Source organism: Aspergillus clavatus, genomic scaffold (assembly GCF_000002715.2).
Source record: "Aspergillus clavatus NRRL 1 1099423829805 genomic scaffold, whole genome shotgun sequence".
In the NCBI taxonomy this organism is placed as follows: domain Eukaryota; kingdom Fungi; phylum Ascomycota; class Eurotiomycetes; order Eurotiales; family Aspergillaceae; genus Aspergillus; species Aspergillus clavatus.
In genome coordinates, this window is record NW_001517094.1 from 753,099 (window position 1) to 776,613 (window position 23,515).

A 23,515-nucleotide genomic window follows, 5' to 3' on the forward strand; every position below is an offset into this window, starting at 1 on the left:
GCATTACTTTGAAACCCCTGCTGTAACTTGATTTACTATCCCCTATTATTTGCTGTCAGTGCTCACACACACACACATCTCCCTCGCTCACGATGGAAACCCAACCATCATCCAAACTAACTTTTGTTGCAAACACAGCATTATTACTCGACCACAACATTCAATCCTTCTGGTCGCCAAAAGGAGGGAAGACTAAGGGGGGATAATAAAACGGGGAAAAAAAAGAAGAAGAAAAAGAAGAAGAGAAACTTTCGAATAATCGATTTCGCGAACCGAATTGAGCAAGACTGGTGAACGAGTCATCCAAGTACCCCCTGAAGGGCTTTGACGTGTCGCACTCGCTTTGCCGATCGCAATTGGTCCAACGGAGGCAATTGACCGCTCATCTCCCGCCCACCTCTGGAAGAGACTGTGTCGGTCCATCACGCAGCGTCTTCGATCGCTGTGCTGCGCCTTCACCAAACGAAGGTATGTCGTCTGCTGCTATGCAAACGGTCCCTCAGAACACATTCGCCCACTCTCCCGTCACATATGCTTCACCTTCCCATTCAATTTCCCCTTCGGCGTCGCAATACCATGATGCGCCGCAGACAGACTCCAATGATTTGCCCCGATCAACGCTCCAACCGCCGCGGTCGCGTAATTCACCACGCGCATTCATGAGCTCCCCACTAAATCCTCAGCAGCTGTCTCACCGTCCGATTCCGATAGTTTCTTCGGCTATGAGCGACTCCCACCAGCAGCCTCCGCCATTGTCCACCCATGTATCTCCAGCCTTGAATCCTGTAGCGCCGTCTCCCGCTCAGAGCAACAATCGGTCGCCCGTCTACGCTGACTTCCAAGGTGGCCCTCCCATCCCGCCGCGGACGTCTTCGACTCATCAGAGTCATCATGGTTTGAGCGAAACATCACCTTCAACCGACAGAGCCTCCAGTTCCCGACGCTCCAAAAACAAGGTGGATGATCGAAGCGCTGGCCACCGGGAGAGAAGGGGCGACGAAACCCGGACACGCCGTTCGGCTCCTCAATCGTCCGAGAACCCAGCGCGGGGGACATCCCTCAAGGGTACGAATCAAAGTCACGCAGAATCGTCAAGGGCGGCTGAGCCGCGCTCGGAGGAGACCATGGAAACCATCTCAAGTCAGGGAACTTTGGTGAAGGAATCCAGTACGGTGATCAACCAAGCGGCGGTGAGTGATCCCTCTGTGGACATTGTCAGGGAACAGGCACGCCAAACCGAAGCGTCAGAATCCCCACCACCAGAAAGTGCTCGTCCATCGGGTCTGGCCTTGGTTGGTAGCGAGGGCGTGGATGATGGAGGGCGTGGCGGCTTGCGGAGTCGACACGATTATAACGAGGATGCGAACAAGCGCAAAGAGACCACATTCGGCGAGTACATCCTCGGGCAGACACTAGGAGAGGGTGAATTTGGAAAGGTCAAGTTGGGCTGGAAGAAAGATGGCAGCGTTCAGGTGGCCATCAAGCTTATCCGGAGGGAATCTCTCGGTTCGAATCCCACGCGGTTACCCAAGATCTATCGCGAAATTTCCATCTTGCGCGACCTTCACCATCCCAATATCGTTCGCCTCCATGAGATGGTCGAAACCGATCGTCACATCGGCATCATCATGGAGTATGCTTCCGGCGGAGAGCTCTTCGACCATATCCTGAATAATCGTTACCTCAAAGATAATTCCGCTCGGCGCCTGTTTGCCCAGCTTGTGTCTGGGGTGGGCTATCTCCACAAGAAAGGAATCGTTCACCGCGATCTTAAATTGGAGAACCTGCTTCTGGATCGGAATCGCAACATCATCATTACTGATTTCGGATTCGCGAACACATTTGACCCAATCGATGAGCTGGGCGAGGAAATCGAGTACAATCTCACCAACAAGGAGTTCGTCAAGAGATTGCGCTTGGACAAGCCCAATTCCAAGGGGGTGAGGCGGGGAGACCTGATGCAGACCAGCTGTGGAAGTCCGTGTTATGCGGCTCCGGAACTGGTGGTGAGCGACTCGCTCTATACGGGACGCAAGGTCGATGTCTGGAGTTGCGGTGTTATCCTGGTATGTCGTTCCGTCAATCGTTGCATTTCTGAACATACCAACTCATTCCTGCCAGTACGCCATGTTGGCCGGATATTTGCCATTTGATGATGATCCGGCGAATCCAGATGGTGACAATATCAATCTGCTGTATAAATACATCGTCAGCACTCCGCTCACGTTTCCCGAATACGTGACACCGCATGCTCGTGACCTCTTGAGACGGATACTGGTACCCGACCCGCGGAAACGAGCAGACCTGTTCGAGGTGGCCCGCCACAGCTGGCTGAGCGAATTTTCGCATGTCGTGTCGCACATCACAAGCAGCACTACCAAAGTTGCTGATATCGCCGACACGACGGTCCCTCCTGGTCAGTTCCGATTCATGTCCTGCGGGTTGCGTGAGCTAACTATATTGCGTCTTTTACAGAGAACCACAGAGAAGCCCCCGTACTGGCCCGGAGCGCCTCCGTCAGGGAGCCCCCCAAAGCATATCAAAGCTCAGTCCCCACGGTTGGCGGTTTGGTCCATCACTCCGGAGACATCTCTCAAGAACAATCCGCCGATCGGTCATCGAAGACTTCCCGGGATACGAAGCGGAGAACAGTCCAAGTCGAGTACGTCGCGCCGCAATCTCAGACAGCCAGAGGGGAAAGTCCCACCGCGCCCGATTCACCCACTGCCAGGCCATTCGACGCAGAGGCCGCCCCGCCGGCCGCGAGGCCCACCAGCCGAGATGCGACCACGGGCGCTCAGCCAGGTGCTTGGTTACAGATTTATCCCATGGAGCAGAGCTCAAAGCGGGCTGGAGAGGCCAAGGCACCCGCTGGTCCGGTACCGCCTCCTCCAGGGCATTTGCCTCGTTCCATCTCGGACAGCACCGCACTCACAGGGACGCATACAACAATACCTTTCACGCAAGCCACCCGTCCGGCGACAGGCGCCTCCATGGCCTCCTTCAATACTGGTCGCCTACCTTCCCGAGGATCATACGGACAGCCTGTGGCCCCTACTGTTGCGGCAACTAATGCACAAGGTCGTCTTGCACAGCCGAAGAGCAAGCAATATGTGATCTCGGCGCCCATACCCCAAGACTCGTCGCAATCCGGCGCTCTGTCTATTGGGCGCCCCAGTACCCAGGCTCTTCCGGCGAAATTTAATACCACCCCTCGGCAAGAGCCGCCCAAAGGACACAAACGGTCAAACACTGTTTCAGGTTTTGGCGAAAAACTTTTTGGGCGGTCTGGCTCCTTTTTTGGCGGCCGTGGGACGCAAACCGCTCCTCGCCAAAAGTCCGGCAAGAAGTATCCTCCCACAAGCATGAGAGATCCTTTTGCCGGCGAGGAAATTCGAGTCTCCATGGATTCGCGTCGTTCTGGCCAGTATGGCAGCCGTAAAATGAGTGACACTGGCGGAGAGAACCGACCACGTCGGTTTTCTCTGTTGCCAGCCTCCTTTTCACTCAAAGGTTTCTCCTCGAGCAGATCACAGACGCCTGAAGAGGAATCGCAAACAAATCGTTCCTCCGATCCACGAGTTCAACAAAGACCATCGGCCAGCATTATCCGACCTCGTGCTCGCGCGACCAGCCATGGGACACAGGACGCAATGGGAGTGGTGGCTGACGGTCCGGGAGACGAGGTGCTTGCTCACGAGGAGCCGGTCAACTATCAAGCGCGTATTGACCAGCAGTTCGCGGAATTGGATGGGCTTCAGTCGGGGCCGTATCAGCCAACATCATACAGCAGCGCTTCGGCTGAGCAAGTCTATCCTAATAACAACAACGAATCGCATTATGCATATCAATACGCCAATCACTCGGCGCCCAATTACTACGATGATTACAACAACGCGCAGGACCCGCGACCGTCGATGCAAGCTTCCCGGCCGGGAAGAGGCCCGAATGTCCTACAGAAGAATCACAAGAAATTTGCGGACGCCTATGAATATGAGCGAGACCCGTCCCATCACTCTGGTAGTTCTGGCGCGGCTAGGAAGGTCATGGATTTCTTCCGCCGAAGAGCCAAATCCAGAGCCACCGACGATCGTTGATGTGACCATGGATGGGTTCTCAGCCATATTTCGGTCCATTATCCTCCTCCTTTCTTCACCTCCACACCAATAGTATCATTGGCACACGCAGGGTGTACTACCATACCTCAACAGACAACCACGGCAGACCACGCCGTTTCGGTGTAAATTCTAATTTCTATTTATTCTTCTTTTCTGTCCATCTACCGCCCCCCCCCCTTTTTTTTTTTTCTTTCTCGGGAATCGAAAACCTCTCACAGTGTCCCATGGCTTCCTATGCGGCAAGTCCAAAGACTGCGTGTCATCGACAGACCGCCTAGCAAGATGTCCATCAGAAATAGGACGGATCCTCGCATGCCGATACTCTCATGCCAAGCATTTTGACACAGGAACAAGGAGGAACATGCGTCTATTAGGCTTGAAGAAAAGAAGCCTACATCGATAGAGCAGAGCAGAATGGTCCTTTGGATACCCCTTTGATACCCACCCAGCTTGTTGTCCGCTTCTGTTGCTTGCCGCATCGGTTTGTCCTCGCATTTGTCCAGCGACCGTTTGTTTTCGCATACATAGCCTTTTTTATCTAGCACATGGCGCTTCTTTCGATTCTATATTTTTTTTATTTCTCTTTTTCTTTTTGAACCCCTTTTATTTCCTTTGTCAGAATACATTGCCTTTTTTTTTCGCTCTGTCCAAATCCCTACCACTTATTTCACCCTCTGTTTCTATAGCCCTGATTGTAAATTGATTCAATGTCTGACTCTTCTTACCCTTGTGGATTCCCCCTGTTGACTTGTCTTCTCCAATTCATGTTATCGTGATTATGAGTTTACTGCTAAGGCAGGGCCTTTACTCCGTACTTGAGATGAATGTTGCGTTCACTGGCCAGGATTCTGTCTGAGTAATCTAATATGGTCCCTTTCATCCCCCTCAGGGTGAGGATCTCTTCGCTTGGTAGAGCGATTCATTGGTGCTGTGCACTGTTGCGTGCATGTGAAACATGATGCGCCTTAGTTGGCCAGGCATACTTACATGTATGCACCTAGATGATGATATGTGATTCATTCCGTATGTGTCTGGTGTTGGCAACCTTGAACCAGCGAGGCGATGGGGATATATGTTGGCTGTCTATATTATATTCAATCCGGAGGCTCTGTGACATCTGGGATGTTTCATCATTGGTGAGGTAGTAAGGCACACTTGGGAGTTGAGGGCCGAAAGTAACCGTTGGTTGGTGATGATGCAGCATCACCGGCAGGGAACAACTCATGGGGAAGAATGATTCTGCTTTGCCTCAGATTGTGACATATCAAAGAACTACTCTGCATATCACCAGCATTGATTAAGCCTTACCCAACCGCAAATCTCATCATATGCCACCGTTCAGTGATGAAGGTTCTTGGTGGCGGGGGTGGGGGATGAAAAGTTGAATATTGATAGATAAGCCTTGCTGATGGCCCCTAAGTGCATAAAGATGTCCACCCCCGACAGCAAGGACAGCCTCAAGATTCAAGATAGTAAGACAGTTAATCAATAGTCATATCTATCTCTGACATCCAACCCCCAAGCTCCAGACCAAACCGAATCCCGACTGCATCGCATCCTGCAGCTTACATGTATTCTATGCATCTATACCTCCCCTCCATTATATATCCTTCATTTACCACATTAGGAAAAATCCATTCCAATCCACAAAACCAACGTCCACCGTCCACCGGCCAACTTGTCCAGACTCCAGACTTTCAGAGCCCAAGCTGCAAGCCAAGAGGATCGCCATTTAGGGTTGCTGATGCTAATGCTGATACCCGACGTGATGCTGAGAACATCCGAGTAAGGCAGACAAGCTTGAAACAATGCAAACATAAAGCTAAGCACTGTGCATGGCGTACGGGGAGGACGGAGAGGTATGTGTGTGCTACTCCTGTGGCCCTATGTATGCCTGACCCCGGGTCATTTCGTTATCTTTACAGAATACTGTATCATATGGACCCTTCTCGACCTAGGGCTAGATAGTAGTTTAATTTTATTTTATTTTATTTATTTATTTTTCCCCCTCCATGCTCTGGGGGGGCGGAGGGTGGGAATCTGGGAGAAAAGAAAGGGAGGGGCCGAATCGCCCGAGCAGCGGTTTTACTTGGCTTGGCTGTGCTGTTACTGTCAACTGTCAACTGTCAACTGTCACTACATCAGTCACTCATCACTCCTATCTACTAAGCAGTGTGTAGTTATATATGGGGGGATTGGGAGGCCCTGTTGATAAGGGATCTGACTAAGGTTAGTAGTGGCTTACAGTGGAAGTAGATGGTGTTTGTTTCAGATCAGTTCAGCCAGAGCAAGTCATCCGTCATCCGTCATCAGTAATCGGGATTCGTAATCTGGGATGGCATTGTTGATGATGTACTAGGAGATGGGGAGATTCGTACTTTTGGTGATCTCGTTGATTATCATTATGATGATGATGATGATGATGATGATGATGATGATGATGATTGAATGCAAGCTGGACGGGAAAGAGGTGTGGACAACTGGATTAGTCTACTCCCGCACGGAGCAGGTAGGGTCCTTAGTAACTACTACTCTATCTAGTATCTACACCGGGAAAATAGATTAATGGAAAAGAGATATGTGGGGGGAGGGGGTGGTTGATCGCTTGGATCAACAAGGTACTACTAAGTACTAACTAACTACGGAGTAGATAGGAGATAGTTCGCCCCTTGGATCTTCTATCTACTGGTCCGATTTGTCATTGCGGAAAGAAGCTTCGATCAGATTCGATGGCCGGTGAGCATGCGACTGGGATTCCCCTGTTGATGTAGATTGATGGTGATTAGAAACTGGGTCCAGCGGGTGAGCGGAGAAGATGGACGGACAGGATAGGACTAGATAATCACTAATTAGTGATTTTTTTTTTTTATCATTGTGGAGGGGAGTACAAGGTACCAGGTACTTAGATAGAGTCCGGGGTTACTTATGATCCATGGATGGGATATGATACGTTACGGGGAAGTCTACAGTGTTGATACAGCCACCTATTGCTCTCCGCTGCCTACGGTTGCACAACGGACGCTCAACAAGGGATGAAGAGGATCTTGGCAAGATATTCCGACATCATTTTGCAGTCTCCCATTGCTTGGCTGTGAAACATACGCAGTAGATAGTTGCCATTTTGGCATTATCAGATCGCACACCTGCCTTGGCTGTCATCAACAAGTCACTTGGCAGCCATACAATCCGCCACCCCTTCCTTCGGCCTCAATACAAACAGCTGGACAGTGGAAGGCGGGGTGATATCTAGGGCGCCGAACGGATAGACATCGATGTGATTTGACACCTCCGCCGATGAGCTGGCGGGTAGGGGGAAAAAAGAGAAAAGAAAACATGATGAAAAAAAAAGCAAAACAAAATAAAAATCCGAATCCCGTGGGCCTTTGACTGGGCCGTGTTTTATCCATCACAAGCGCTAAAAATGAAACCAACGAACGCCATCGAGCTGTCTCAACTCTCAAAGCCCATCAGCTGACAAAGCTGATGAATATGCATCAGGTCCAGCGCGATTGGTTTACATAGGCGACAGGTTGATGAACTTGTGCTGCGCAGGAGGAGGGGTATCGTTGGTCTGGTTCATTCCAGCATCGACTGGCACAATAGGCTTGGGACGGGCCCGGTGGCCCAGATAGAGAAAGTTGCCATCGAGGGAGAATGTACTTCCTGTCTCCGAGCTATCACTGCTGGTGGAAGACTGACTATCGGAGCGATCACGGACATGAGAAGCGCCCGTGGAGCTGGCAGAAGATGGGCTGCTCTCATACTGCTCGGGACCAGACTCAGTGGGAGAGAGGACGAGGAACTTGTTGAGAGGGGTGCGTTGAAGAGGAGAGAGAACAAGGAATTTGGCAGTGGGAGTGTAGGTATACATTTTGGCTGTATCTTTGAGATGGAAGCAGGCACGTAGTTCAAGAGTCGGCGACAGGGTGTATATGTGTTTTTTGTCTTGCTGGGACGGAGACTTGCGGGAGAGCGAGAATGAGAGGAGAGACGATTACTGAAGGATGTTCCATAAAAGAAACCGGCGCGAGATTCGGCGGCCTTTATATACATGTGAACAAACCAGCCAAGACTGAGGATCGAGAGGAGGAGGAGGAGGGGTTAACATCGGAGGTTCGTAACTTCGCAAGTAGATGATCCTCCGGCACCGAGAGGTGCCGATCTGGTAATTTTCCCATCTCACTTGCTGAACAAGTCAGCGCTGGGCGGCCGGGGTCGAACATCTCATTTCCCCCGTTGGAAGGTGGATCAAGCATAAAAATGCACTTTGTGCTTCACATGATTCAGCCATCAACAAAAAAGGGAGGGGCCAAGACGTCATTATTGGAAGATGAGGTCTCACCCTTTCCCTTTTGCAGCTCTAGGGCCAGATAGTATCCAAGACTCAAGTCAGCTTGGCTCATTGGACCCCTGATTATCATTGCTTGTAATTCCATATCTGCCGAGCTTTGCGCAGTCCGCTTGTAAAACTTGGACATAGTCGTCGTGTAAGTCAAAAAGGATGTTTGTACTCCAGACTTCAGAGCCGTCGATTGTGGGTTGTCCCTCACACAAGCATCCGGACCCGATACCAACCGCTCTGCCTCCGATGATCAGCGGCCAGGGACTGTAGCCAAGGCACAAGCTTTAACTATTGATTAAGACTATCAATGGCGAATAGGAGGTTAGTGGTAAGCGAATACAATGCCACGGTACCGGCTTTGAAAGGGAAGAAACAATGATGTTTGGACTGGATCTATTATTAATCCAATCTCCGTAATGTCCGCAATCCGCATCCCTCCTTTATCTCCAGCATTCCTTTTTGTGGAGAGTCCAGGCACATGACCTCGTCGATCATTCTGATAGTTTGCTTGGCAGTGTAGGAGATTGTACTCCGAAGCTCGATATAGATATCCCATAAGAGGTCCTCGATGAAGCTGTTCTATGTGAAATTTTCAAGTGCAGGTCGTACAGAGTAGATGAGAAATCATGAGTAATTGAGAGACATGATGCCATGACTCTCTTCCCTGCCCTCAGCTGGAAGAAAATTATCAATAGAGCAAAAGGGAGGAGGGAAATTCAACCATGACTGGATTGATATCCAGAGAGATGAATCCCTGCTCAAAAGCTGCTTTTTGTCAAGTTAAGCCATGGTTTCTCGGAATGATGGCGATGGAGGACGACGAAGATGATGACAGTGACAGTTGAAGCAGATGAAGAAGAGATGGAAAGGGCCAAGTCACGTGGTCTAAGGCTTCTACAAGCAAGACGAATTCACAATGCAACAAATATAGCAACCTCAGCCAAACTTGCTTCCATGCCGTCTTTCCCTCTCTCCTCTCTGACGCTAGTTCCTCCCTGACAATTCCGCCCTGTGAGCACAGTGAGTCAAGTAAGCAAAACAGCCTTGACCGGTTGACCCATCTCACGTTTTCCCCATACTCGAGTCAAAACAGCCAACGGCGGCTAATCTTAGGCCCTGCCCCCCCGGTTCGACCTGTGGATAGTCGCTGACTTGGCGCCCCCAAGCCTCTCCGCCGCCGTTACGAACGTGAAGTACAATGTTTTGTTTGTGGCACGGGCGTCAGCGGCTCAAAGAGGCCATCAGACTCAGCTCTTGTCCATAGATTTCCCTTCATCAACTTTCTTTGAGAGCGCCGCAAGTGCTGTGCCATCTTCACATTCAAGCTCATCACTTTCTGTTGAGCCCATGCTTTCCATCGATCTCAGTCAGAAGGGGGATTCTATAGGCGGAGATGGTTTTGCACCGCCGAATAAACTTCTCACAGGACGAAGTTCTTGATGTTAGCTTGGTTGTGGACAAACTTTGTCAGTTGTCTAACATACAGCCAACATGGAGGAGCAAGTCGCAATACAATCAACAGACATCAGACTAGATCATCTACGCCGAGTCGACTCAATCATCACAATGCAGTTTTCGCCAACGACTTTGTTTGAATCTTGCAGACATCACCAACTGCGCCTTGGTAGGCGATTCCAAAGATTGGCCAATTGAACAATTAACAGCCTTTATTCTTGTGATCACAATGCTTTTCTTGCAGATCCTTCTATTGCTTTGGACCTCGAGAGTCTATCCAACTGGCTTGAGTCACCCAGTCACCAACCCATACGAAGATGCCCATCCATCACCGCGGATGGGGGACGAGTATGCCTGACGGGGAAGTTGCGGCACCGTCAACTGGGGCAGGTGGCTCATCGGTCCAGGTATCGTTTCAGCCTTGATGCTGATTGCTCCGTACCAACTGCGACGATCAAGAAACCGCGAAGATGTGTTCTGATTTTGATACTGGACCGATCTTTGCCGGGGGCTGTCTGATGATGACATTTCCGTCCCCCACCCCTTGCAATCGATCTTATCGTCTGGGTTCAATGGAGAACACATGACCGATATTGCATTCTGACAGGCGTCCATCTTCGACAAGAGCAGTCAGTGTCTGCCGGTTACGTGACAATTGTCAGATGCTAAGGCAAGCAGAATGCCTGACTGCGGCATGACCGATAACAGACGAAACTTGTTGGCCCGACTTGACAAGTGATTTGATAGTTGCTTCTGTTGGTGCCTGTCTCCCGCATATGTGACCGGTCACCCCCCCCCCTGGCGAAGTGCCACAGTGTCTTCAAGATGATGTCAACTTCTTACACTTGATGCAGATGCGGAACTCTAAATTTCTTAGGAGCTTAGGATCAGGGTCTCTGATCGACTCCTGCCGACGGCCTCGATAATCACAGTTACCACATAATTTAGACCGACCTCGTCGTCCGCCACCCTCCCTGATGATCCGCATAACCGCCAATCTTGCTTGGTGTTGGGGAAACCTAGTGCAGTAGTTCTCGGGGCCAAGCAAGCGTTTGATTTGCTATCTGACTGAGATTGTTGGGTTTATTTTCATGCGAACGTGCTGTAGATCGAATCACCAACTTCCACCGTGCACTCTCCCATGGTGACTTGCCAGGGGAAAAAACGCAGGCGAAGCTGCATGCGTAGTTTACTGTTCCTTGACTATCTTTATTCTCCATTTTGGAATATTGGAGAAAAAAAAATCTGGCCTTTAATTTTGTTGTGTTTTTTTTTATTTATTATTTATTATTTTTTTTTGTTCTCTCCGGGCATGCCTTCGTTTACCAATTCTAAGTAGGTAGTGTTGTTGCGGCACAGTTGTCCGCAGTCACCTTTCTCTATCATCTTCATCTGAGACCAAGGCTACCGGAATCTTATTTAAAGGCCATTGTGACCCGTCGAATATCTCAAATCATCATCGCAACAATCCTCAGCTCATCAGCTTGCAAAGCAACTGCCTCGAACTCACACTTCATCATCACTTTTGCGTTCTGCAGAACCCTCTCTTGGCTCGAGTCCACGACCACTTCTTGCGAAGCAAACCAATTCTTCTACTCGAGTATCACATTCTTTCCCGCGGCTACTCCCATAGCATCCAGCAAGATGTGCTCCCAATACTTCTACAAGTACGACTGCGGCTGCACTGTCCCCGAGGGTGATGTCGTCTACTGCGCAAAACGGGGCACCTCTTGCACCGGCGTGAGACAGCAGATCCGGCGACGAGAGGGCTACAACTGCCCTACCCACGGTGGCTAGATCATCCAGAGGTACAGCTAGCGTCCCCGCATACAGGAGGTGACCTTGGACTGACAAAGAGACAGAGTGACCTCGTCTAGACTCGAGCTCTGCGGACCGTCATGGTCTGCGGTTCTTGAGTGCTGGAGGGCATGATCTGCGAAATGTCCAAGTTTGTGCCATTACAATTTGGCTCGACACATGCAGGATTGAAAGCGCTATCTGAATAAGGAGCAAGAAGGTCATCCTGATCTATCAAAGAGAAAACCCCATGAAAAAAATAGTTTTGGCTTTGTTCTTGCTTTCAACTGTTTCACACCATTATTCCCCCAGCATACATGTTTCGTTGCTCATTGCTCATTGCTCATTATTGTTTCTCTGCATTCGTACTGCTTTTTGATCTGCTTGCAATTGTTCAAGATATCAAGGGCCCTTCTGCTCCGCTCCAGCATCTTCTGCCTGTCAAGCCAATTACCTGCTGCATTGCACTTGTCCAGAGATATCTACTTCTTTGATTAGCCGATAGCTTAATACCACGCTCTTTCGTCTTTCTTCATTATGAATCCATGTGGCTCTATTCGACAAAGGCCGTACTAGCCCTGTTGGTCGCTTTGTTCCCCTTTACTCCTTGCATATAGGTGCAGATCAGCATGAAAGCCATGTGTTCATGACTGATCTTCAAATCTCTTTGCTTCGAGCCGTAGTAACACAGGGTGGAGCCCTGGGCGTAGCTTCGGGCGTAACAAGAGTTGATTGCAATCTGCATAGTGCTTTCCAGCTTCCGCGTTTTGTTTCTAGAAACTCGTTGATATTAACCAGTTCTTATGAAACTGTAGACGAGGACTGCCAGAGTATCTAAGCAACGAAGCTAAGCTGTCTCAGGATATGAGAATACCTCGCTTTCATCGGGCAAAATCCCAATGCTCTGGAAGATACCGCGAAGAAGATGTGACGATTAGTGATGAACCGACTGCCAGAATGAGTAGTTGGTCGGCGAAACCTTTCGAACGTTTCTAGTGCCGGGCAGGTGTACGACGATCCCAACTCTGGCGCACTCTACGGGACAGATCTGTGGTTGAAAGAACTGTGATGGGAAAGAGGAAAGAACAACTTCTAGAAGCCACTTGACACATGGCGCGAAAGCAAGAAGAGTACCACATCGGAGATTCGGAATTTCAAATCATGAAGGGAATCAGGGACGGGCAATGATAGAACCTTCGGAACGAGCGATCTCCCTCTGCGATCTTTGAGTTTTCTGTTTGAGTGTGCGCGCAATCGCCTAATCGACCCCACCAAAGGATTAAGAAAGGTCGAGGCTGGACGACCCCTGGCCGCTATGACTGAAAATGTGCATCACAGGTCGCATGGTTGCATTAGCACCGCAGAGAAGTTCTGTCATCTGATGTGGAGCCATCGAATCAAATGCAAAATAAGGTACAGACACGACTTATCTGGTGGCGATCTAAGCCTAACTGGAGCCAACACAGGCATGAGAAGCACCAGTGGGGTGAGAGCGAGGAGATGACTCAATAGGGATAGTGGTAGCGCCTATGTTGGTGAGTTTTGGTGGGTTTGAGGGGAGGCAATGATGGGCCAATATTATGCCAACAGAGCAGAGCAGTTCGATGGCACGGATCATTGTGCGAAGACGCAAGCTCCAGATCCACAGGCTTTCAGTGTTAGGCTACTGGGTTCTCACAATTCGTAGATAAACTCGACCAGTCGTGGTGGGATCAGCAATTTGGGGTAGGTCTATTCAAAGGAAACGACCTATTTGTGGCGGGTTCGAAATTTTTTTCACTGCGCCAAGCTGGTTGTCGAGGGCCTTGAAAGAAACGGGCGACGCGGAATTTCCGGTTCGATCTGCCACGCACATCGCGCCGCAATCAAAGAACCAAGTTTACCAGCCTTCTCTGGGACCAGGCAGCCAGCTCGGGTACAAACCCCGACGTAGGAAGACAAACGAGCCAGATGGCAAAATTGCGCATCCTACCCTTGACGAAGGCATAAATAAACAAGCCAATGGACATCCCTTGAGCTCGGGAACTGTTGGTACCTTGATGGTGGAATGAAGTCAAGAAAGATAACAAACTTCTCATGGCCTAATGGTTGCACAGCAGTCTCATGGCAGTCCTGAACCTTAACATTTCTTTCAGTTTTCTGTCTCCACGAGTGCAGAGCGGATCCATTGCCGCTGAGTGTGTTTCACCTTCCTTTCAGGGCACCACGCCGCGGAATTTTCTGTGGTGTGTCTGCGACGGCGTCGGGAAGAACTGGGTGAACCAGACTGCTGGGACAGGCATAGTTAAAGCGGTGTGAAAGCCATGTGCAGTAGAGAAGACGGGCCAGATGAATCAACCAGCCGACAACGTGGCCAACAAAGAAATCAAATCTCGGCCCTGAATGTTGTGTAGCCAAGATGTGACAACTGAGAGTCAGGCGAAGCAGTTGATTGAAGATCTTGATGCTGGTGGTTGGTTTTGACGATGTTGTTTGTCGTTGACAATCACGTGACCACACCAGCTGCCGGCGGAACAATGGCGTCAAGGTCCCGGCAGAGACTCAAGCTCCATCTGCTGCTGCATCATCATCATCATCACCAACATCACCTCTAACTCTCGGTCGGGCGCAATTAGTCGTGTGGGACCTCGTTGTTTTTGCACATGTAATGTCCATAGACATCAACTGGAGGACCGCCACCTCTGGTCCAGACGGCGAAGCTCTCGCGGAGCGCATCCGCTCCTTCATTCACGACAGATTTCAGCAGGTGGCTCTCCCCCGGTTCATCCGTTCTGTTCAGGTCCATTCCTTCGATTTCGGAACAATTCCGCCCGAGCTTGAGATCAAAGATTTTTGCGAGCCCTTTGCCGACTTCTACGAGGAGGATGACGACGCCGACACGTCCGATGTGTCTGAGGACCTTCTCTCGGAGCACTCGAGTCAGTGGGACAGGACGCACTCGGAGCTCAATGAACCACCTTATCGAGAAGAGTCGGCGATGAACCATGGTCTACGAGACCCATTCCATGAAGGATTTCCTCCCTCACCCTTGCGATCGCCTCTTGGAGAACACCTCAACCCCCACTTCCTACCCCGTGCCGGCACTCCTGGTATTCCCGGCGGTACGTCGAATTTGGGTTATCACTTGATGTCCCTGGGTGGCCTTTCTGGTACGCAAACGCCTCTTGCTGCAGTGGCGGGCGGTAACCCGTTTGCAAGCGGGTGGTCGGACTCCGGAATGGGTTTCGGGAACAGGGGTCGATCGGAGAGACAAGGCCCAATACCGCAACACCGCCCCGAGCCCGAGATCGACACCAGTAACTCAACCTCTCGCCCGTCAACAGCCAACACTCTACCTTCCCACCTCTCGGAATCTAATAATCTCAACGCGGACGGTGCGACCGGGAGGAACGAGCGTGGCTCGCTGCACAACGGAGACCCACTAGCAGATCATACCTGCTCAGGCCACCTCCCACTCCCCCCACGGATGCGCGAGCGCCGGCCCGAAGACTTCCAAGTCCTGTGTCATGCCAAATACGCCGGCGATGTGCGTCTGTCTCTGACGGCGGAGATCTTGCTGGACTATCCGATGCCCAGCTTTGTGGGCTTACCGCTGAAACTCAATGTCACAGGTATCACCTTCGACGGAGTAGCTGTCGTCGCGTATATTCGTAAAAGAGTCCATTTCTGCTTCCTGTCCGCCGAAGACGCGGACGCCTTGATTGGTTCGGAGCAGCAGCAGGAATCTGGCGGGGACGATCACCGCCCCCGGTCCGGTGCCGATTCCTCCGCCCACACGTCCCAGAAACGCCAAGGGGGCCTGCTGCAGGAGATCCGGGTGGAGAGCGAGATTGGCCGCAAGGAAAACGGGAAGCAGGTATTGAAGAATGTGGGCAAGGTCGAGCGATTTGTCCTCGCGCAGGTGCGCAGGATTTTCGAGGAAGAACTTGTGTATCCTAGCTTCTGGACATTTCTCATCTGATCTCCGAAAAAGCGTGATGAATAATGATTACTTTTTTCTTTTTGTTTTTGTTTCTCTCTTCATTGAGTATTGTGGAAGTTCTTTTGTTTTTTCCCTTTTCCTCTCCCCGGGTCATCGTTATTAAGGATTTGGTTCCCCTTGTTCAGCCCCCAAGCGTCACTGCGGCCAGGATTAGCTGAAAAAGCAAAGCTGCATGAACCTGTACGAGCTGCCGGCAGTTAGCCTGCAGCACTCATCTTACCTCTTAGTAATATGTCTAGAAGAATCCTGTCTCAACTTATTGGACTTGGCCAAGACCAAGTAATTTCCATGTGCAGGGCCCCTCTTCAATCCCAGTGTCTGGAATATATCTAAAATATAACTGATGAGAATTGCGTACATTGTGATGACCATGAGTCATCTTGATACCCACATCATCATACAAAAACTGCGGATTGTGAACGGCTTATACAGGCATCGTAGTGTTATCACAACGCGCTGTACGCATGCCCAACAAACAAACGTAGTCTTCGGATAAAAAGTCCCCGAAATAAAAGCCCTCTGCCTAATCTAATAGTTAAGAATCAGTTGCTAATTGATAAATCCTATCATGCCACATTGCTCCATCTCGACAAAACACACTCTCACCCCAATTTCCCCGACTCCGGGATACCACAACTTCATCACTTAAATCAAGCCTTTCGGCTGGCCAAATCCGTCAAAGCTGTAGAGCGAGCATCAGGAACGCAGACAGCCAGTTTACAGATCCTTCTTGGAACCGTCGGTGGTAGTGCCAGCAACCTTGTCGCCTAGGCTGTGATACTCGCGGGTGAGTCCCTCACACTGCTTCTTCAGAGTCTCAATGTCGCGGTTCTTGGCCTCGAGCTCCTCCCTGAGACGTCCGATCTCTCCGATATCTCCAGCCTGGGCGAGACGTGCGGAGTCCTTGCCACCGGCTCTCTTGTCACCTTCGAGGTGCTTGACGCGGTCCTCAAGACGGAGAACCTCGAGGATCATGGTATAGGTGCGGTTGAGGATGAGAGACAGGAAGAGCGTGAAGCCGCAAAGGTACATGTTGCGCTGGGAATAGAACTTCCGAGCCTGGACTTCCATCCGATCTGTGCCAAGTGCAGCGGCTCTACAAGTGGCGGGATTCGCCGTATCGTCAGAACAAATTACAACTGATATACCAGGGAGCAATGGGAGACTGTAGACTCACCCCATAGGATTGCCTTCCCGGGAGAAGGAGGCAAGCTCCAGCTGCACACGGTAGACGCGGTTGACGCTGTCAATGAAAAGAATCAAGATAAAAATAAACGTGATCTGGCCACATAAGTTAATAGTTATTCTCCTTCAAATCACAGTGCCATGAATATACCTTTAACCCATATTGTAATTTCGCTACTATGGGACTTTCTGAGATGAATGTGAATAGCTTGCGCTTGATGGTAAACGGAAGAGGGACGATGAGGCCCATGAAGACCACCATCTCAAAAATGAGAAGGCAAAAGACCTTTTCAAGAGTTAGCACAAATGGTTCTCATCATCAATGATAGCTGATCCCATTGAGAGTATGAATCTGGGATGTCACAGCAAGTAGCGGAGGTTTTAGGCTCCAATGCTCTGTGGCCTCAAAATGCCGCAACCAGCACTAAAAAAGGGACTGATCAATACCCACCAGACTGTAGTAAAGAGTCATCGTGGCTCAAAGTAATTGACGTGTGCTTTTGAAAGAGATTGTTGTTGTTTGTGCTTTTTGAGCTTGGAACCAAGTTTGTCGGTGGGGAAGTTCAAGAGGATAAACAAAGAGTCGGAAGGGCCAAAGATAGCCTAGTGAGTAGGAGATAGTAACTGAAAAGCAGAATTTATAGTCGGCAAGGCTTTGGATGCCGAGTCTGACACTTGTAGATACAGGTGAAGAGTTGAATTTATGTGTGAGGGTGCAAAAGGGGGCTGAGGTGGTCTTTTTGCAGCTTTTGAGATGCGAGGAAGACGTCATCACCGCTCAGATCTTGGACAGGTCACGTGCTACGGCCGTTCTTTCGTTCACGCCGATCCTGATATCGGGGAATCGAGCGGCTGCAGATGGAAGAATGCTTAGCACAGGTTTCAATTTTGGTGCCTGAATATACCAAGGGTATACTGTCTTTGGGAAGAAAAACCCTCCGTATCTATATTTGTATGTACATAATTCGTTCCTTAAATTGGGTTCTAGTCTCTACAGCTCACTTGGCCATGGCTAACTAGCCTTGTGGCTCATAAGCATTGGATTTATGCTTGGGCTCAAATTTGAAGTCCTTATGTGCTGGGCCAAGGAACATCTCACTGTAATACCTGGTTAGTACGGATGTATATCGTAAATGCGAATTTAGGAAGAAACCCACGTGATCTTAATCCAGTCCTTGTAGTTGGGACTGCCCAGGAGAGTTTCCAATTCGTTTCTGCCTCTCCAGGCTGGAGGTCTGTCTTGGATATTAGGAGGCAAATAATCGAGCAGCCCAATTGGTACATAGCGCTGAGTGAAACTTAACCACTCGAGCATAAAGCGCCTGGTCGTACCGACACCGTGCTCATCCGAACCCCATGTGTCGAGACCGTACTTGGCGAATTTTTCGACATAAGCCAATCTTTCCGTAGCTGTCTTGTCAAGGTACTGCCCTGTCTGGATCTCCTCAAACACCCATGGCTTGATAATTGCACCTCGGCCAACCATGACAGCATCCACGCCGGCATTGTTGATATGGTCCTCATAGTCTTTATGAGAATAGCAGTCGCCATTTCCGAGGAAGTAGACTTTTCCGCCGTTAGGCAGCGTCCGCGCGTCCGGTTCGCGAACAGTATCCGTCACTTCGTCCGTCTTCTCATTCAGTCGTTTGATGAGCGCGGCACATTCAGCGATGTAGCTCCAGTCAGCTTGCTTGGTGTAGCGCTGTTGTCTGGTACGTCCATGCAGAGTAATGGCTGCGACGCCGGGAGGCCCGATGTTCAACATGCTAGACTCATGACCCCCCAGAGTCAAACGTTCGATGAGTTTTAAAGCATTCGGAGAAGCGTCTCGAGTCCCCGTCCGGATTTTGACCGTGATTGGAATGGCCTCCGACACAGCATTCATGCCACGAAGAATTTTCTCCAACTTCGACTGGTGGTCAAGGAGAGCAGAGCCTGCTCCGTCACGGTAGACCTGGTCAATGGGACAGCCGCAATTCAAATCAATAACACGCAGATGAGGGGTCAATCGTCCTAGCAGCTCGGTAGCTTTGATCGCGTGCCAAGGTTTGTTTGCTGCAATCTGAGCACCGAACTTGAGGTCCTGAGAATTGTCATAGCCCTGGACGATGTTGGCTCCCGAGGAGATCGTCGGTGGGATAGCCTCGGTCTCATGCGCTTTCATCAGAGCCCATTCAGACTTTTGACCCTGAATCAATGACATGCCCATGGCCATTTCCGAGTAGGTAAATTGGGCACCAAGGTCTGTACAAAGCCTTCGGAAAGGCAAGTTTCCCTGAGTAGTCAAAGGCGCTAACGCAGGAGTTTCGGGACCGAAGTACAGACGCCGCTTTTCCGACGGCAAAAATGGGGGCTCAACATAGGCAGCTCGGACGTCTTCGAGTGAGACCTTGACGTCCGCACCAACCTCGCCCTCTGCATCGTCGTCGAAGTGTCGGCCGTGAAGGTTTTTTTCCAGGGCCTTCGAGGTCTTGTCAAGCCATGTCAGGTATGCATCGGACCTGGGAGTTTTAATCTTTCTCCGCGCCACTGCAACTTTATCCTCCATCGAAACAGCGTTCACAATCCCATCTTCAGATGCATGTGGGACCAAAGGCTGAGCCTTCTTGCGTGTTTCATCTTCAACCAAAACCAGTTCTTTCCTGCCGTCCGCCGTCTCTCGCTCTGTCATATGCGAGCCCACAAATCGACACTTGTATCCATACGGACACCTGCCTTTGGCTTCCCACAATGGGCAGATACCGCCGAAAGTCGTGAGATCTGCCCGCTTGTGCTCCTTCAGGTACGTGCGTACATCGTGTTCGAAGCGACACCTGTCGCCAAACTTGCATTCCTTCGGGGAGAATTCGGGGCTGAAAGCTCTGGAAGGGCACAATCCTTTCGCATCGTTATGCTGGCCGAAGTCGCGCCCCTTGTTTTGACCGGAAGTCTTCTTCTTGCCTTTCTGCTCGCTCTCGCGTTGCTGGTGTGAGGCGGCTTCGGCCGCATCGTCTGCGTCGACCGTGTTATCTGCTTCAACGGGTTGGGGTCTTGCGCTTTTCTGGACAATGAATCTATCGCAGCCACAGTCAGCAGGGACAAATCAATTGAGAAATGGAGGCGTATCGGTACATACTCAGCTTTGACGGGAGCAATACCCTTCACCCGTTTAGGAGCGGCATCAGCCTCTTCTTTCTCGGTGACCGGAGCGTTCTCCAGTCTCGGTTTCTTGGCCGGATGCTCTTCAATGGTATCAGCGGTGGAAGCGCCGTTCTCGAGGTCGTGCTTGGGCGTCTTGTTATCTGTGTCCACCACTAGCGGTTGCGCCAGGGGGGTAGAATCCATACTAGCGCCAAGGAGAGATCTGAATTGAGCGACCTTAGATGACAAAAATGTAACGACAGTAGGATCGTGTGATTGTAAATCGCAACTTAATTCAATAATGTGGTCTACTCCGCATACAAAAAAATTTCCGATTGAAGCCCGCTGATATCGGTTTGCAGCGTGTTATCAAACAGGAAGGCGGTCACAGTGCTTCATCACTAAAGTGCTCTTAGATAGATGGGGGCTGGTCATGTGAGGAAACGGTCTACCTTGCCTACTTTGGTAGGTACCGAATTGGACAGTATGGTTACATGGTATCGCGTATAGCGCCGCTTTCCTCTCCGCCTGGGGAAAGCGGCATGCGCGGTAACATAAATTACAAGATCTTTGGAGATACGTAGGACGTACCTTACAGTGGCGGGTTTCAACTTTCGAGTCCGGAAACTATGGAAGCGATCTTCTTAGTACGTACTCTGTACTTACTTGCCTACGTACCTATGGTACCGGTCGAATGGGTCAGGGACCCACAGAATACACCCATCTGGTTCGAATGTTTCCAGAAGGGCTTGGGTAGGTAATAATCTCTTATTTCTGAGAAGCATTTGGTATCTAGTCTGTCGATGGTTAAGAGGCTGCAGATTTCAAGGTACGGATTGCAGAACTCAAGTAAGGTAGCAGATACTTCAATCCCACGCAGCTAGAACTGGCTCAGGTATTAGTAAGGAACATGGCAATGAAAGTCAAGAAATCCTGCCGTCAAAAAGTCGACTACTCCAAGCTAACCCGAGTAATGGGATCATGGGATCATGGGAACAGCTCAAGTCCCAACAATAGTACTAGTTATCTAGTAGTATCTACATTCTGGCTGTAGATCATATGACACCGGAGATATCCTGGCCTGGTCGGTTATTCATCATTCTCGAGTCTGATTAGGATCATACCCCAGTTGAAGTGATGTTTATCCATCAGACGTTGATCCTTACAGAGCCCTTAAAGAGTTAAGACACCTGTAGAGAAACTAATTATACGGAGTAGAGGGATTCTGATATGCAACTGACCGAGCTTGCAGCCCGGGTGTCCGAAGATCTACGTGTCCGAAATTATTTCCTCTGTGCCCCTGCATATGAGAACCACTCTATCACCAGGATTGAGCAAGCACAATTGCACAAGTGGCAGTCCGAGAGTCGAATACCAAGCCTTGATAGTGGAAACTCCCAGGTCTCGTCATTGTCCAACTCCAGTGTACCACTGTACTTGGTATTGGGTACGTAACAGCTAGCAGTAGAACAAGTCTCAAGGCTCAAATGCCTCAAACGGTCGAACCCTAACTGGAACAAGTGATCATAAGTTAGCTGAAGGACCTCAGGGGTGCAGTATTACTACGTAGTATAGATTCTGGTGATTTAGCAGTTGCACACGTGGCTGGAAGAGTACACTTTCTCATGAAGAATGAAGATGTGCAGTGTGCACTGTAATAATCTGATTAAAGGTACTCACTTCCCTGTACCTAGGCAGTATTTAGTAGATACATGGTATTCTTGTATGTGGGATACATGCTCTGTACAGAGTGTCAAGATCAAGGATCATCAACAGTCTGTTCTGGTACTGAGCAATACCTCTTTCGAGTTTCGACAGAGCTAACCGAGGGCGCCTTTCTGTATATCCGGCATCATTGAGGAATCGCCTCAGACATGTGGAATTGTGGATATGGAGATCATCTCTGTGTCAGTCGTTGCGTACTACGGAGTACATCATGATCACCATCTTCTGGTTCACGACAAGAGAAGTATGATTCAATCAACCATTCAAGCCATTTGGGAACATGTATTACATGGAAAAAACATATTTCATCCGCTCTGTCGCTGTGTTGATTTGCTCATACTCTTTGGTATATATACCCAAATAACAATTGTGCACCATGAAAGCTAAGAGCAACATGTGAAATAAAGATGAGAGCAAGGCGGTGTAGCTCACCACTAATAATCTTCTGTGACCTTTCTAGCGCAAGCCAAGATTCCAACTACACTAAGGTAAGAAGGTAGTTAAGTACTGCAGCAGTTCAATACAAGGGCACTCGCATCTGGGGTAGAATAGATAATACTCCGTTCCTTACCAAGTACTATGTAGTAGTAGTTCATATCGTCGCCTAGTCTGAGTCGCAACTCCCAGCAAGGTGGTCAGGTCACTCTATGACTCTACAATCTGCACTACTAACTACTTCGTAGAATAGATATTATTTGACGAATAATGTGAGGGGCCAACTGTCGGTGTCCAATAAGTCTGAGAATGCGATGATCGGACCACCAGTAATGGATACCTTGATCAACAAGCAAGGCGTCTATTTTCCTTTGGCTTGCTAATCTAAACCTGGGGTGAGAAACCAATAACTATATCTAGATTGAGAGATAACAACCAGCCCAGCTCGATCTCGGACAATGATGTTGTTGATAGTAGTTGATGTCATCACAACCAGCCAGCGCGGGGATACAAACTCTAGACGCGAAGAGAGTTTCTTGGTTACCCACCACCTAGTATACTTACGGAATCTCGTGCGGTGTACTTCACGTTGCTGTCTACCAAAGTCTTAAGGTTCGCAGGCTGATCTCGAGGTGTTTAATGCAGCTGGTGGGCTACCCAGTTTCGGGAAATGTCCTTGGACTAGGTGTTGAAGTACCCGTTCGCTAAGTTCCCAAGTGGTGTTTGGAGTCTGGTAAGTCCAAAGCCATTAAGCTAGATATCGGTCAGGTCGGATTATTGTACTGGACGCTTATCTTGGCATCAGTGTACTCGCTATCGAGCACTACTAGTTGATAGTGATCGTCGTCAATGAAACCCATCAATTTCTGGAAGGCCTTCTTCCAGCCCCCTCAGAGACATCGTAGAGATAACTGGCTCTATACATTTGTACCCGAGGCGATTCATTGACCGTCAACTGTTGGTCAAGGCCGAGGAGACCTTCAATGGCATATCGATACGAGCTTGGTGCATAATGCAAACCATGGATAGTTTCTACCTTATGGTTCTTTGACTCAACGACCTTGCCTCCCTTTCCGAACGAATTATCATGCTATGTATGCCACTTGTCCTTTCAAGACAGACTATGACCTATCTATACAGCTTTCAGAGTCTGAGGATCTTACTCCAGCTGCAGATCCCTCGGTGCTGGTCACTAGAGTGACTAGACTGATATCACAAATGAATGATGCATTGGTGTCGCAAGAAGAACAACAGAGGTCGAACGGTATCTGATTCATCATAATATACCCCGGTACTGTATAAGATACTAGCGTGTATCAATACGAACAACCTAAATACATTACCAAACGCTGTTAT

At 49.7% G+C, this 23,515-nt stretch overlaps 6 protein-coding genes across 6 annotated transcripts, besides 5 other annotated features; 3 read left to right on the forward strand and 3 right to left on the reverse strand.

Annotated features, from left to right (window-relative positions):
- The first annotated feature begins 215 nt into the window (after positions 1-215).
- Positions 216-244: a microsatellite.
- A 226-nt stretch (positions 245-470) lies between these two features.
- ACLA_020560 (putative serine/threonine protein kinase (Kin4)) lies at positions 471-4,097 on the forward strand (the record flags this gene model as incomplete). Its single annotated transcript, XM_001268774.1, has 3 exons — positions 471-2,066; positions 2,122-2,416; positions 2,476-4,097. 3 exons carry the CDS (start codon positions 471-473, stop codon positions 4,095-4,097), a joined length of 3,513 nt encoding a protein of 1,170 aa, XP_001268775.1.
- Positions 4,098-6,226: 2,129 nt separating this feature from the next.
- Positions 6,227-6,253: a microsatellite.
- A 269-nt stretch (positions 6,254-6,522) lies between these two features.
- Positions 6,523-6,562: a microsatellite.
- Positions 6,523-6,563: a microsatellite.
- Positions 6,564-7,632: 1,069 nt separating this feature from the next.
- ACLA_020570 (uncharacterized protein) lies at positions 7,633-7,989 on the reverse strand (the record flags this gene model as incomplete). Its single annotated transcript, XM_001268775.1, has 1 exon — positions 7,633-7,989. One exon carries the CDS (start codon positions 7,987-7,989, stop codon positions 7,633-7,635), a length of 357 nt encoding a protein of 118 aa, XP_001268776.1.
- Positions 7,990-11,559: 3,570 nt separating this feature from the next.
- On the forward strand, positions 11,560-11,712 carry ACLA_020580 (uncharacterized protein; the record flags this gene model as incomplete). Its single annotated transcript, XM_001268776.1, has 1 exon — positions 11,560-11,712. The coding sequence occupies one exon, from the start codon at positions 11,560-11,562 to the stop codon at positions 11,710-11,712; it is 153 nt and encodes a 50-aa protein (XP_001268777.1).
- A 2,561-nt stretch (positions 11,713-14,273) lies between these two features.
- Positions 14,274-14,299: a microsatellite.
- Positions 14,300-14,359: 60 nt separating this feature from the next.
- Positions 14,360-15,673, forward strand: mdm12 (ERMES complex subunit MDM12; the record flags this gene model as incomplete). The annotated part of the gene is made up of 1 exon (XM_001268777.1): positions 14,360-15,673. One exon carries the CDS (start codon positions 14,360-14,362, stop codon positions 15,671-15,673), a length of 1,314 nt encoding a protein of 437 aa, XP_001268778.1.
- Positions 15,674-16,411: 738 nt separating this feature from the next.
- ACLA_020600 (putative BAP31 domain protein) lies at positions 16,412-17,141 on the reverse strand (the record flags this gene model as incomplete). Its single annotated transcript, XM_001268778.1, has 3 exons — positions 16,412-16,790; positions 16,872-16,975; positions 17,031-17,141. The coding sequence occupies 3 exons, from the start codon at positions 17,139-17,141 to the stop codon at positions 16,412-16,414; spliced, it is 594 nt and encodes a 197-aa protein (XP_001268779.1).
- Positions 17,142-17,895: 754 nt separating this feature from the next.
- On the reverse strand, positions 17,896-20,203 carry dus3 (tRNA dihydrouridine synthase DUS3; the record flags this gene model as incomplete). The annotated part of the gene is made up of 3 exons (XM_001268779.1): positions 17,896-17,977; positions 18,037-19,932; positions 19,995-20,203. 3 exons carry the CDS (start codon positions 20,201-20,203, stop codon positions 17,896-17,898), a joined length of 2,187 nt encoding a protein of 728 aa, XP_001268780.1.
- Positions 20,204-23,515: the final 3,312 nt, after the last annotated feature.